The following is a 13912-nucleotide window of genomic DNA, read 5'->3' as shown; positions in this document are numbered from 1 at the left end:
CTCCAAGGTTAAAAGCAGCTGGGATCCAGAGCGTCTCTATTTATAGCAACAATGTACAGTTGCCTTGGCAGAGAGGAGGGGAAGAAATGCAAGTACTTCGTCTTTCTGCGGTTAGCCCGAGACTGCTGGGCAGGCTGCCTTTCGAGTCCTGACATTGGTTGTTTCTGAAGTCCTGTCTGCTGGGTGAATTTTAAACTAGTGGCAGATCTGCCATAGCTACTATGTACTTTATTGCTGCAGAAGGCCCTGAAATATCCTTGTGCTAGTCGCACAAAAGACATCCCTGTTCTTTTTTTTTTTTTAATCAATGCAGAGTAATTGTCAGGGCTGTCAGTTCCTTTTCTTCACCAAACCTCTGTGGTCCTGGCACTTGTTTGTGTTGCGCTTTCCCTTGCCTGCGATGATCACTATGGCAGAAGGACTAACCCTAACCCTTGGTAGGCTCCCTAAATGCGTGGCTTGCATCAAAGACTCTGGAGTTAAAAATGAGCAAGTTTCCTGTGGTCTCTTATTGCAGGAGGAAAGGTGAAAAGTCAGCTCAGCTGTCACAACAGGTAGGTCTGTTTTAAAAACGCACCCTTCGCTGTATTCTCAGGTGGAGAGGACGTAGATGGGGGGGTACGGGGGCTTGTTTTCCAAGAAATATTAGTGATAATCCAGCTAAAATGCTTGGTGACATCCTGGCTCTTAGTAAGTCAGTGGTGTAACTATGCAAGGTGACCTGGGAGAATGAGTGGGGTCTCGAGGGTCGTGTGTTTCAGTGCATTGCATGAGATGGTTGCTCTATCTGCCTTCCCCCCATGTTGGTAGCTGTGGGTGACGGTGGCTGGGGACAAGCCTCCCTTTCGGAAGCCCCGCACGCTTTGCTGCCCATCCTGACCGTTACGGAGGTGCTCTGAAATGGAGTGTGCTATGTTCCTCTCGTCACAGAGAGCGAATTTACTTTCAAAGGGGCATGCGCACGCTCTCAGTAACCTCTGACTTGGAGCTGTAGTTCAAACTAACTACAATAGCTCCCCACACATCATTTTTTTTTTCCTCAGGCCTGATGTGTTGCACCCCTCGGCACCCTGGATGACAACACAGAAATGCAAAGCGGCCCCTCGGTCCTTCCTGGGTAGCCATGACCTGAAACACCAGAAGATGGAGCAGCTGGACCAGACTGGCAGGAGCACTGTATTTTGCCAAGAAATGGAGGACCTGAACATGCAAAACACATAAGGAAAAGCACAACTAACGCTTACAGAAACTCCCCTTGTGCAGAGGGAGAGAAGGTAATGCCTTGGTTTCCTATCTTAACAGGCAAAAGGATACATATGCCTGAAAGCTTCAACTTGTAATTTCAACCCTAGGCCTTTAGGTAACAAATCTGCAACCTCAGCCACAGCAAAAATGGTAGAGGATGTCCTAACTGAGCAGCAGCACTGTGATCATTAAACATGTCCTGGTCATCAGCTGGGATGGATTCTCAGAGATCACTTACACATCTGTAGTGGTCAAGAAAAGGCTTTTTGAAGGAGAAGGTCCACTGAGCCTGCACACCTGTATCAGAGTTTTATGTGACTAATCCTCTGTGTGGATTCACACTATGTCTACTGTAAGTTAGCAGATGATGTAAAGAGGGCTGGGATGAAGTATGTTGTTCTGCAACTACTACTGGTACAATAGCACCTTGCAGGAACGTAAGAAAAGAAAAACAAACCCCTCCTGCTTTCCCTTCCTCTAATGTTACCCGCTGTGAGGAGCTGAAGTAGAACAAAGGACTAATTTCATAGCAATGTAATTTATTTGTCATCAGATGTGCACTCACAGGCAGGACATACAAGGCAGTACACATGGAAAATGCTGGTAAGTGCATGGAGGCGGCAGCAGGGGTCTGGACCTTGGTTCCTACCAGTAGGCTTTATTTCAATTATAAGTTAAAGATCATTTCTGTCCTTACTGAACTATCTCTGTGCAGCCACTCCTTTTTTCCTAGTGGTGCTGGTATCCCTCACATGAGGAGAAGGGGTGAAGAATGGAATATGGCACTCCCTCAGGCTGTCAGACTCCCTGAAATCTGCGATGTGTGAACAGGCGGGTATCATTCCCCCACAGGATGTGATCCTAATTAGCATCCGTGATTGCTTTAAAACAGATGAAAACTAAGGGTCTGTCTCCTATACTGTCCACCCTACGCGCACAGATTCTCCTCTGCTTGCCAGGAGATGGTGTGCCTGGCATCTACAGAATCGCACCTACTCAGTGCTCTAGGCCTGCAGGTGGAGCAGGTGTGCTGCTATCAGCGGCACAGCATTTACACAACAGCACACCTTGCTGTGCTCTTTTCTATCTGTTCAGTGCTTCCCCTGCGCTAACTTGTGCTGGGGTTAATACCGTACTGTCAGGTAGTGCAGAGTTAAATGTCCCTGTTCATCAGTACGGCATGATTCAGACAGATAATTGCCAAATAAAACTTAAATTTTACATCACTTCCTTAAAACTAGCACTGGACTTGACTTTAGCTTAACATGCCAAATCATCTGTTAACATGCAGAGGCTCTGGGAAGCTTCCCACTTCAAGCAACATGTTCTAGATAGATTGGAAGGAGTGGGAAGGAGATCACGAGAGCTCCCAGCTGAGGACTGCATTTCACAGGGGCCACGGGGTGAGGAAAGCTAGGATCTGCTCGTGTGAAGGCAAAACAGGTGAGTTTTATTTGTAGCAGGCCAGTAAAGCTGAGCATGCCTGGAGTGAGGTGAGGTAAGGTGCTGTCTCCCAGCAACGGGCCTCCCCTGCTGCAAAGTGCATTCCCTTGAGATCCCCTCCCCTGCAGCCTCAGCTCTCCCCCTTTGTCCAAGCACCCTTCTTCAGGTGAGGTTTAGGTGCCGTCTTCCAGCAAGTGGGCCTGCCCTGATGTGGGGGAAACCGCTTCCCGCTCTCCATGCAATGGTAAACTGCAGCATTTTGAGAAAGGTTTTTCCTGCAGGAGCACCTCCACTGATGTCCCAGCCAAACTGCAGGGGGTCAGCCTCTCCCTACAGTTACCGCTCCAATGAGCTGAGCTCTAAGAGTCCTTTGCTTTTCTCTCCTTTTTTGCTCTAGTTGCCATTAAGGTGAAGAAGAGCCTGGGGAAGAGGTTTCGCAGGTAGACAGCCAGGGAGGGTGTTAGGCCAGCTACAAGTACTTCCTTCTTCTTCTGTCCCACTGCATTGAGAACCACCTGAGCGACCTCTGCGGCTGTCTGTCCTTCGGCGGTGTTCTTGTCCATAACTGCCAAAAGAAAGCCGAGTAAGCACCAACGCCAGCAGGTAAGCCCACACGTAAGTACCCTTCCTAGGAATGCTCTGTTCTAACTCTACGTGGCTGCTTGTATGGTTTTGGTTTTTACACCAGTTGTGTATGGGAGCACGGGCAGGTACAATTCATGGTTGGGCTAGAAGTCAGTAGTTGCTGTCTAGGAAGGTGAAATTTGGGGGGTTACTGTTCCTACCCTGCATCCAAAATTGTCTTTTGATACTTCAGGGCTAACCTGTGTCCCCACCAGAGGCCGTATGTTGCAAGCACACTTTGGAGTAACTCAGTGAGGTGGAGATGCTTTAGATATAGGGCACAAAATCATATCTCACCTCCATAGCGAGATCCATCTGCTGTTACAGCATTGAGAGAGAGGTTTGTCTGAATGTATCCGGGGCTTACAACCGTCACATCAATGTCATACTGCTCTACCTCTGCTCGTAGACAATCAAAGAAGGCCTGGGTAGCATGCTTAGAGGCAGCATCTGAAAAACAGGAAAAGGACTATGCGCTAAGGAGAAGGAGCAGGGCTGAAGGAAGATTCACTCCCCTGAATGGGTTTTTCACTGCAACACAGCCACTTCTCAGCAAGAACCCAGCAGCTGTTCTCCAACTTCTAGGTTTGGGTTGTTTTTTTGTTTGGTTTTTTTTTTTTAGTGAATGGCAGCAACAGGTAGTGGGAGTGAGAGGCAATTTAGGAAGGCAAAATGTAAATACTCAAGTTGGAAACTGGCTAGGATCCTGAGCTTAATATCACAGCCATGCCAAAGCACTACAGAGTGAACCCAAGCTGCCTCCCACTCGTGATAAAGGAGACATGAAGCCTGGCTTGGGAAGCATTTGATAAGACAGGCAGGGGCTGGGGGAACGTGATGCCAGCAGAGGAGGGCAGAGCTGACATTCGCTGCCGAGTGCCCTGCTGGCCTACAGGCGCTGGGCGTTATGGACTTGCAGAGCAGGTTCAGCGCTTGGCTGCACACAAGTCAAAACCTGATCGCACAAGCAGACAGGAGTAGAGAAGTGTGGCCATGGGCAGGATTTCCCCCTGTTAAATGGCTGAGCGACTCCTTTTGCTCGCTGCCTTTCCACGTATACTTGGTCACTACCACCGTGACTGCCATCACCTCAACGTGGCTGCAGGGTTGACACCAGCAGCGCAGAGCTTAGCGCAGGCTGCATACCCTGTCTGAGGAGCTAGGCAGGAGCTGAGCTCCATCCTGCCAGGCCCACGCGTCTCTGGTTGCTGCGCAAGCGCTCTGGAAGCTCTTCAGAACACGCTTCTCAGTGCAGTCGTACCCACATCATCTGCAAGACCCAATGGCCCAGATGTTCCAGGCTCTCCTTCACTCAGCATCATGCCCTACCACTCTTATACCATCACCACTGTACTCTTCCATTTTTATGTTTATTTTCAGTAATTTACAGATGCTTGTACGCCAAACGCTCTCCTTTTCGTTCCTCCATCTTTTATAAGGCTTTTTCCAGTAATCTCACCAATATTATTTCTTGTAGTAACTGATTCAGCATGAAGAGTTTGCTGGATCAAGGTAACTGTTTAGGCTTTTCTTTTGGCATTGGTTGTACTATGCACTTCATAACTTATTAAAACAAAAAGTTCCTACTTTCTTATAGGAGATTAACCAGGCAAACGGCAAGGATAAAATGCAATAAAATTATGGAATTAACCAGAAAGTTTATAGGGACTCTCAAGTGTTAAGATAGGAATATCAAGCTGTTTTCAAGACACTCTAAACATATTCTCCTTTAAACAACTTTAGGACAGGGCTAAGATTTTGCATTTGAGAGTGCCTTCCTCAACAGCTGTCAGTGATTTGTGACCACACTAAGAATGATGCACAGCTCTGCCTGCCCTGCATGCAGCCAGCTCTACCGAGAGCTAAATGTGGAAGCAGCAGCCAAGTATTCATTCAGTGTGGTGCCCCAAATATGTCTTCCCCATCTTCTGTGGAGGTACTTACATGCGGATCTGAAAGGAATGCTTATTTTGCCTTGAACACTGCTGATGGCCACAATGTGGCCTTGTCTCCTCTTGATCATGGAGGGGAGAAGTGCTAGCAAAAGACAGAAAAGACCCATTCAGAATAACAGTCCTGCCGTTACTGCTGTCAAGAATCAATGCTTTCAGAGCATTCAAAGATGCCTAAGTGAATTAGAAGATCCTTGTTCAGTGTAGGGGTTGGGCAAGGGGTAGTGCTTAGGATGCCTCTAACTGAAGCTGCAGTCTGGCTGGGACGTTCACCTGTGAGGAGACTCCTTGTGCCGGCGAGGCTGCACAAAGGCTGTTACAGTTGCTGTGATCGCCCACAGGCGTGGTCAGCAGGAACTGCTCTTTTCTGCCACCAGTACATCTTTCCATTTCCTGCAGCTGACACCCTCCAGGCTGAACTTTCTGTGCAACCGAAGCAGCTTCCTAGGAAAGCTGCAGCTTCACCTAGAACCCATACTGCGTTCTCTAGTGTTTTATCAGCGCAGACAGGCTAACCATATCTCTCTTCATAAGTCCCTGCCAGACTAGAGTCAGGAGGAGTTTTAAACAAGATGGTATTTCTAATCAGGTACTTCCCATGCAGTCCTGCCCAAGCATCTCCTTTAGGCCTGCCCATAAAACAAAACTTTCCTCCCCTCTTATACTGTACTGTACCAAATACAATTACAAACAGAAGTTAAGCGGTGCTTAGTTGTGTTGGCCTGCAGAAGGTATCAGCCAAATCCACTGTCCCCCTGTAATTTGGATCATGGGTACCTTTGGTGAGGGCTATAGGACCAAAATAATTTGTTTCCATCACTTTCTTATCCACATCCAGTCCTGTCTCCACAATTGTGCCTCGGAAACTGATGCCCGCGTTGTTGATCAGTATGTCCACGTGACCCAAGTACTTCAGGATCTCTTCAGCAGCATTTACAACAGTTTTAGTGTCCGAGAGGTCAAATACCACAGTGTGAGGTTTGTGTGTCTGTGAATAAACAAAAGTTAGCAAAAGACCAGTTCAGGCTGTGCTGAATGTGCTGTATGTTCATGCTTATGATGGGATTTCCCAGCTCTGGAAGCACAGAAGCAGGGCCATCCAAACCTTGTGCCATTACAGTGCAGCAGTTCCATTTGGTAGGAATACAAGACAGAAGCAGGTTGTGCTCTTGTCTTTCTCTGCTCCTGTAGCCTGTTCCTTATACCAGAGCCTAGGAAAAGGCCAAGTGAGAGCTTCCTCAAGTACTAAAGTTTCCTATTGTCTCATTAAAGAAAATGCATCTGAAAAAGTCAAAAACTTAACCCATGTGTCTTCTACAGAAGCCAGCAGTACCTTCCTTAGCCACTGTCAGCAGACCTAGACATCACAAAAAAAAGCCAACAGAAGGAAAGTGACTTTCCAGATAGGACATACAGATGCAAGGGGTCTGGGCACTCTGCACTTGCATGCTTTCACTTCCACTACAAGGCGAGGAGTCTTTCAGATGGCTTATTGTTGTAGGGTTTTTACAAGATATGACGTGTCAGCTCAGTGTACTCCTATAGCAATATCTATCCCTAACCACAGAGTTGCATTTTTCCTATTGCTCAACCGAACAACCCACAAGCAATTCCGTAACTTCTGTAATAACGTGAACAGAAATCCCAGCCACACGAGACAAGCCTCTCCTTCTCCCACACTTACGTTCTTTCGGTGATTGGTCATGGTAGAAAGCTGCTGCACCAGGTCTTTGAGTTTCTCGCTGTCTCTGCCACAGAGCACCAGCTTGGAGCCAGCTGCATGGAAGGCTTTTGCACATTCTTTGGAGGAAGCAAGGAAGAGAGAAAAGTAGACATTTGAACGATGGAGACAAACAGCAGATCCACATCATACCCGGGGATAGGCTAAAACTTCTTTTAGCTGGCAAGGGTCTAAGGTGGCTTTATTACTCCTGAGTGATAGGCTGATTTACAGTGAAGTCGCAGCAAGATGCCATTTTCCTGTGACTTCGACAGACACGTGACAGCGGTGAGGCAGCTGGTGTGCTCACAGGGACTGTGCTGGTTATGCAGTTACTGTGCTGTTTACACATCCTCCCCCATCAGCTGGTTGAATTTGCCTGTGCCTCTTAATTTTTGATCATATGCCCTTCTTAAGAGGGACTACAGTCACCTTGTGTATGTCATCTAATGCAGCGGGGCCTGGTCTTAGGAGTTTCACTTTTAGTGAACACCTCCAAAGGTTTTGGAAGCCTTGGAGCTGATGGCTTCATCAAGGTGATCCTCTTCATCAGGAAAAGGCTGAAGAAGGGATGCCATGCTACTGTCCTCCTTTCAGTGCTACCAGCTGCTGAGGCAATCGCATGTTCTTCTACCCTGCCCCTCTGTGATCCAGTGAGACAAATTGCTTATTTGTGCAAGAGATGACAGCGGATGGTAACGCAGGGTGTTTAAGAACACATGGCAATTAGAGGTGGTCTAGTACGTTAATAACTGGGCGGGAGGGGAATAGTGTAAGATCTTGCCAATGAGTCAATAAGGGGGGAAACTTCACTGTACAATGGTGGAAATTTATACACTCAGCAACACACAGCGCTTCATCTGCCCAGCCTATCACAGCTGGAAGGCTGCTCCTGAGACATTAGTTCTATCTCTTCTGGATGTGAAATACAAATTCTTTTACCACTCCCAGCATTTTAGTTCTGACAGGCAGAGAAGACCATTTCATCTCCTTTGGGCATTCAGTTACTGAACACCCCTATCCTTAAGGACAACCTCACATGCAAAGACAGCATCAATTTAAGCTTTATTTGTTCTAGAAATGTGCTCATCCTTGTAGCCTTGATAGCAGAGAGCACCTTGTGTTCTCTTCAAGAAGCTTTTAAAGCAATTACAGAAAGCAGAATTAGAAATCGTATCCACTCAAACAAAGAATAAATTTTGTTTGGAAAAAAAATACTGTGGTTTTATTTAGGAAAAAATACTCACTGGTGTTAATATTGCCAAGAGTTTGAATTTAGAATGGATGCATTTGTACCACAAGAGAAAAGGTACCTTAACTTAAGGGTGAGAGGCAGGGAGAAGGAGTGGAAGGTATGGCAGGGTATCTGGAAACACAACAAACATGAATGCAGAACACCAGTTCTGGGAAGTTTTAGAGAAACAATTTGACTTCCTGGCTTTTTCAGGGTTTAGAGAAAAGACCCCTGACAGCACAAGAACAGCATAACTTGTTCCTTGCTTTGATGAGCTCCAGTTTATACAGGATGATTAAAATATTCTGTAACAAATTCTGAGACTTTCTTGCACTAAAATTTGCACTGGCTATAGTCATAACTGATATGGCTGTGTGAGCTGTCTCTCAAAATTCAGAGCAATAAGAACTTTCTGCTCATTACTGCTCTATTCCAATAGGTGCCCCTTCCACAAACCTCTGCTTGTCCTGCCTTTGGTGCCCTCCTTTCGGTACCTACCTTTTCCCAGGCCAGAGGTAGCCCCTGTGATCACGACCACTGCTTCCTGGAGGTAAGCTCGCATCCGCATCCACTGCAGTAGCCGAAAAATGGCGAAGATCCCCAAGCTGCCAAAAAGCAGCGGGATGATGACTGTGCTTGTGAGATCCATGAGTTTTCCTTTCTGAACGGTCTTCCTAGAGCCACAAGATGAAAGGAAACAGACCACTTAATCATCAAGAAAATTAGCAGAGGCTTGAAAACTAGGGAAGTCCTTTTTCTTAACCCTGCCTTAGACCACCAATAAACCGAATCCCATACAGAGGTGATCTTCAACAGATTTCCTCATCCCTTCAAAGTTCACATCAGTACCCAATTTTAAGCATTTAAATGCTAGTCTGAACATCCCAACAGGACACTTGGCATTGGATTTTGTCAGCTGTCGTGTAACAAACTTGGACTCAGAGATGCAGATGCTGTTCCCACATTTTGCTCTACATTCACTCTCTTGTACGAAGTGTATTTAGAGTGAAAGCTCCTCAGGGCTGGGATACGTCTCTGCATTCTTCTGATTGTAATAAAACCTCTTAGATTTCTCTAGAACAGCCAGTACCACAGTATCTACATGCCAGAGACCAGTTACTGTTTATTATCCCAGATGGATATAAGCCAGCCTATCTTCTGGAGGCTCAGAGTAAGTTTTCTCTCTGAGCACGTTATTTGCTTAATGCACTGAAATCTGTGCTTCCATGTCCAGTGTCTTTCACCACCCATTAGTGGAGACAAGTTACCTGATTTAAATGACCACATGTCCATCTAGTAGGCTAAAGCCTACATTCATGCTCTTTACTTTTATGCCAACATTAATTGTGCGGTTTAACAGCATGAACCTGTGTTCTAATACACTGAAATTAAAACTGTGAACGAAACCCAAGCTAAAGGTATCTACAAGATCTAGCTCATCCTGGAATTGGATTCTGATACCAATGCATAGCCCTAATCTCCTTGCTAAGCCATTGCCTTCAAGGGAGTAGTTTATGTTACAGCTTACAACATGGCCAAAGAGTAAGTGATACTTCTGCTGTAAAAAAGGTCAAAAGTCTTCCCACTGTATACACCCCCAAGCTTTTATGCTTGATGTCACGGGAAAGTCAGTTACAACCCCTTCCCAGAATCTATACAACTTTTGGGTCGCACATAAAGTCAAAACCAAATATTAGTATATCTTCCCTGTTGTGCAGATAGAGTTTGAACTCTTGCAGTTTGAACTGCAAGATAGGTCTTTACCAGGAAGATATTGGAAAGGTCTGGGCACGCAACTCATACGCTACTTCAAACAAAAGGACAGCATGAGGAGCAGAAAACAATAATGCTAAGCCAGAATTCAGTGTCATTAAGTAAGACTGAGCTTGTATGGAGCTGAGGGGATGACAGAGGCTCTACATGCCGTGGAACAGAGCTAATGTGGAAAATGTCAGGCTCTTCCAGATTTCCATCAGGGGCTTGGACAGAATTCCTCAAGTAGCTGTCAGTGCACAGACTAGCTTGCTGAAACAGTAGTGAACTGTATAAAATAAGTATTTCTGGAGGTATAGCTAGAACACAATAAAATAACACATAAAGATAGCTGAGCTAGCTCTAAATAAGCTTGACAAGGTCTAAAAATAAAACCATCGAGTTAGTACACAACTCTTCTCAAGGTACTATGGAGCTTCCCATTCCTGAGCTAACTCATGTACCTACAAAGTACTTCATTGTGTAATACATTGTGCATAATGCAGCTAGACATCCAGGCCACAAGCTCCCCCGGGCATAGGGAGTATGCCCAAAGTGGGAAATCAGAAACCCAAAAGGAGGATTAAACTCATTCCTTTGCAAAGCAGTGCATGAGCACAGCACCCAGCTGCTCAGACCAGCGTCTTATTCCTCCACCTCTTTGTGCTGAGTGCACACAGAGTGTGTATTTTGTACTGATTTACAGCAGAGGACTGGTAGAGCTGATTTAACATAACAGTACATATTGCCCCTAAAATAATTCCTGGGAAAAAGCTGTTTAGACAGAAGGCCACTGGCCTTCTTCAGGCTGGATAAGAAGAAGGTTCTCCTTCCTGGTTCATGTTCAGCTAGTCATCTAAAGCAGCTGCCCTCTTTATGGTGTCCCTTTTTTTTTTCACTCTCAAAGGTCTCTTGAGATTCAGAAGACAAGATGTGGGCAGGGACAACAGGTGCTGTGCTGACATTGAGCAGCGTGGCTTACAGGACATTTTGGAATCAAAAATCTTCGCTCCCATTTAGAACCTTTCATTATTTCCAAAGTGGGAGCTGACAGGTGGAGCGACAGTTCCTTTATGAGCCCAGGTTGAAGCTGAGGCATTTTAAAAATCTGGCCCTGCCCAGCTTTGCTTCTGATTTCAGTAAAATGCAGATGACTCTGTAAAGCAGATGAAAAGGTAACTGGGAAGGTGGGGCTTTTCTGACACCTTTTCTAACTAAACCACACTAGGAGATGGGAGGGAGTCCCATGTTTGATTACAGCAAGGTTCTTTCACATTCTTTAGCAAAAATAAAGGTTGAGTTTGCAAGGACTGAACTCTCTGCCACAGGGGCTGGTGGAAAAGAGCTCCCATCTTACCAACTAAAAGCTAACCGTGTTTTGGTCAGGTAGCATCCATTGCTCATCAATATGAACCAGTTATGCCTGCTTAACTTATTCCTTAATCCTATCACTTATTCATCTACTTTCCAAACAAAGAAGGTCTGCCTTTAATCCTTTTTCATTTGAAAAATCTTTCCTAGCCTTTTATTGTTTTTCTTTCTCTTCCCCACTCCCCCCCCATGTTATATACAGGAACTGGGCAAATAAATTACCCCATCTCTGCCTGAGGGCTGCAGCAAGCCAAGAACCCAGTCAGCAGCAACAACCCACTTCTGCAGCTTCCAGGATAGAGTTTGAATCAACAGGGAACCCCCTCTGATACACGGGGAGGGGAAATACAGGACGGGGAAGAGAAAGACTAGATGAAGGAGGGCAGCAAGAGAGAGAAGGACTAGCCGATCAGAGATGTAGATCCTTTTTTATTAGGGCGTACAGTTGCAATACCTTCTTCTAAGGAAGGTACTCAAATGGCCCCTTAAAAAGAGCCCCAGAACAATGAAAATCTCAGTTCAGTCAGACTTGAGAAAGAGGACAACCTAGCTGGACTAAATTATTTTGGAAAGAAGAAAGAATTTCTGTAGCACTTTAGATCTACAGTAACAAGTTTTACTTTGATTTCATAGACCAGCTTACATCACAAACCCATGAGTCCTTATTTTAGCTTGTCATATTGAACATGCTGAAAAAAATCATTGATAAAATAAATATCAGTGGAACAAGAGAACAGGGAAATCAGCTCAAGCCATAGAGCCACACTGCAGTATGTTCAACAATATCCATCTTATGGAGCCCAGTGCCAGGCTACTGACACAACAGGGTGGCAGTTACATTCTGTTCAGTTTTCAGGGTTATTTGGTGGAAAGAATTGCTGCAACCTGAAGGAGAAGTTATATTCTGTTCAGTATTAGGGTTATTTGCTGCAAAAGCCAGAGGAAAAAACTGCTGCAATCTGAAGAAGGATGAGCTAGTTCATAGATAAAAAAGACTCGATTCACATCAACAAAAATGCTAAGTTGCAAGACAAAGGCTGGGGGAAGAAGATAAAAAGCATAAAACCCAACTTAAGACAGATAACACTTTGAAGTAGCTAAAGACATCCCAGGGCAGATAACACCATGTCACATTAAAAACGTGGGGGGTGGGGAACACATGGGTTTCCACACCTAATTCGAGATGAACTGGATATCCTCAGACCTCTTGCTCAAAGGTCTGAGACCCCACTATCACCTTTGTTCAAAAATTTGGGTATTCATGCTGAAAAAACCTGTTATTAATTCTTAACAGATAATGTTTATGACACCAGGTTATCGGCAGGAGAGAAGCCACTGCTCATAATTGGTTCAAATAAAGTCCTGTAGTTCTCAGTTCTCCACCCCAAAAGGCAGGATTGGAACATGCAGGTTATTAGAGAGCAGAAATAAGACCACCAATAATGTAAGCAAATACAGGTGATTGGAAACTTTTTGAAAGGCTTACCATAAAATAAATCACATATATCCAGTTAAAAAAAAACTTTCCCCTTAAAACAAAAACTGGATATTATCCCGTAAAAGCCAGGACAATGATTTCCGAAGGAACAAGGATCTTTGTTAATAAGGTCAAGACTGCACTAAAGGCAGTGAAGATGAGATCAAATCCTAACCGAAACTAAAACCATGATAGTTTCCCTAAACAACACCTATTCTCCTTTAGCTTCAGCCACCTAGAATCACATTGTCCTTTACGTGACAAATGGCAGCAACTGGGAGGCTATTTTCAGAAATCAAAAGGTGTCATTTAAAAGGTAGGGGGATAAAAGGAAGGAAAAAAATCTTTTTTTTTCTAAGGAAGCCCTTGTCCAGAAGCACAGCAGCTCTAAGCTTGATTAGCTACCGACTTTAGTCTGAAGAAAGCACAATATCCTACCTTTGAAAAGAACTCACTTGCCAGTGACTCGGTGTGATGGTGTCTCCCTCTGGTCTTTTAACAGGACAGACCTGACTTAAATTTGGAAATGGCAGCAGTCCAAGCAAATGCGCTCCGTCCAATGCAAGCACAGCCAAGAACTGCCTCTAAAAACAAACCGAAGGAATACGGTCTGTGACCTTTCAAATGTGGGGGGAATTTAACCCCCAGATTGAAAAGATAGAAGTGAATTCAGAATGATGCAAAGCTTACGATGACCCTCTGATTACCTCTAGTACTAAACAAATAATTTTTAGTATTGAATCCAGAGCATCCATAAAGACTAATACTAGTCTTTCCACACTCTAGATGGAAAAAAAAAAAAGGCAACTTGTGAATCAGTTGCAATTCTCTATTACTGTAATTAGTTTTGGGGCGTACACTGATGTTGTAGTGCACAATCTGAAATGGGTATCACGCTAATTAAAAGAAAACAAACTTTTAATTTCTTCCCTTAGGATTCTTGAGAACTTAGGACAGATGAGTTTCTCATCACACTCTGCATCCAAACCCGGTAGTTACTGGGGAAATGGGCATTCCCTCCAGCAGACCAAATTCACTAAATCCCTTATAATCCATGTTTGACAGGGAGCAAAGCGAGCACTACTTGCATTTTA

At 44.9% G+C, this 13912-nt stretch overlaps 1 protein-coding gene across 5 annotated transcripts; it reads right to left on the bottom strand.

The window, feature by feature from the left end:
- Nucleotides 1-1773: 1773 nt before the first annotated feature.
- DHRS7B (dehydrogenase/reductase 7B) lies at nt 1774-13320 on the bottom strand. Of its 5 annotated transcripts, XM_050906280.1 has the most exons (7): nt 13257-13320; nt 8717-8892; nt 6949-7064; nt 6042-6252; nt 5257-5349; nt 3610-3762; nt 1774-3253 (listed from the first exon to the last, which is right to left on the bottom strand). In XM_050906280.1, the coding sequence occupies exons 2-7, from the start codon at nt 8865-8867 to the stop codon at nt 3048-3050; spliced, it is 930 nt and encodes a 309-aa protein (XP_050762237.1). In that variant the 5' UTR covers nt 8868-8892; nt 13257-13320; the 3' UTR covers nt 1774-3047. The 5 variants fall into 5 exon arrangements, with proteins under 5 accessions (XP_050762237.1, XP_050762238.1, XP_050762239.1 ...); XM_050906281.1 differs by lacking the exon at nt 13257-13320 and having other exon boundaries at nt 8717-8906; XM_050906282.1 differs by lacking the exon at nt 13257-13320 and having other exon boundaries at nt 6943-7052; nt 8717-8906.
- Nucleotides 13321-13912: the final 592 nt, after the last annotated feature.

The sequence above is a fragment of the Gymnogyps californianus genome, chromosome 15, assembly GCF_018139145.2.
Source record: "Gymnogyps californianus isolate 813 chromosome 15, ASM1813914v2, whole genome shotgun sequence".
Classification (NCBI taxonomy): domain Eukaryota; kingdom Metazoa; phylum Chordata; class Aves; order Accipitriformes; family Cathartidae; genus Gymnogyps; species Gymnogyps californianus.
This window is presented reverse-complemented; position numbering and strand designations above follow the sequence as displayed.

Coding starts and splice junctions, on each gene's coding strand:
- DHRS7B (XM_050906280.1), bottom strand. CDS start 8,867: ATGGATCTCACAAGCACAGTCATCATCCCGCTGCTTTTTGGCAGCTTG. Junction 5,350..6,041: donor TCCTATAGCCCTCACCAAAG/GTACCCATGATC, acceptor GTCTTTTGCTAG/CACTTCTCCCCTCCATGATC. Junction 3,254..3,609: donor AGATGGATCTCGCTATGGAG/GTGAGATATGAT, acceptor TTCTTTTGGCAG/TTATGGACAAGAACACCGCC.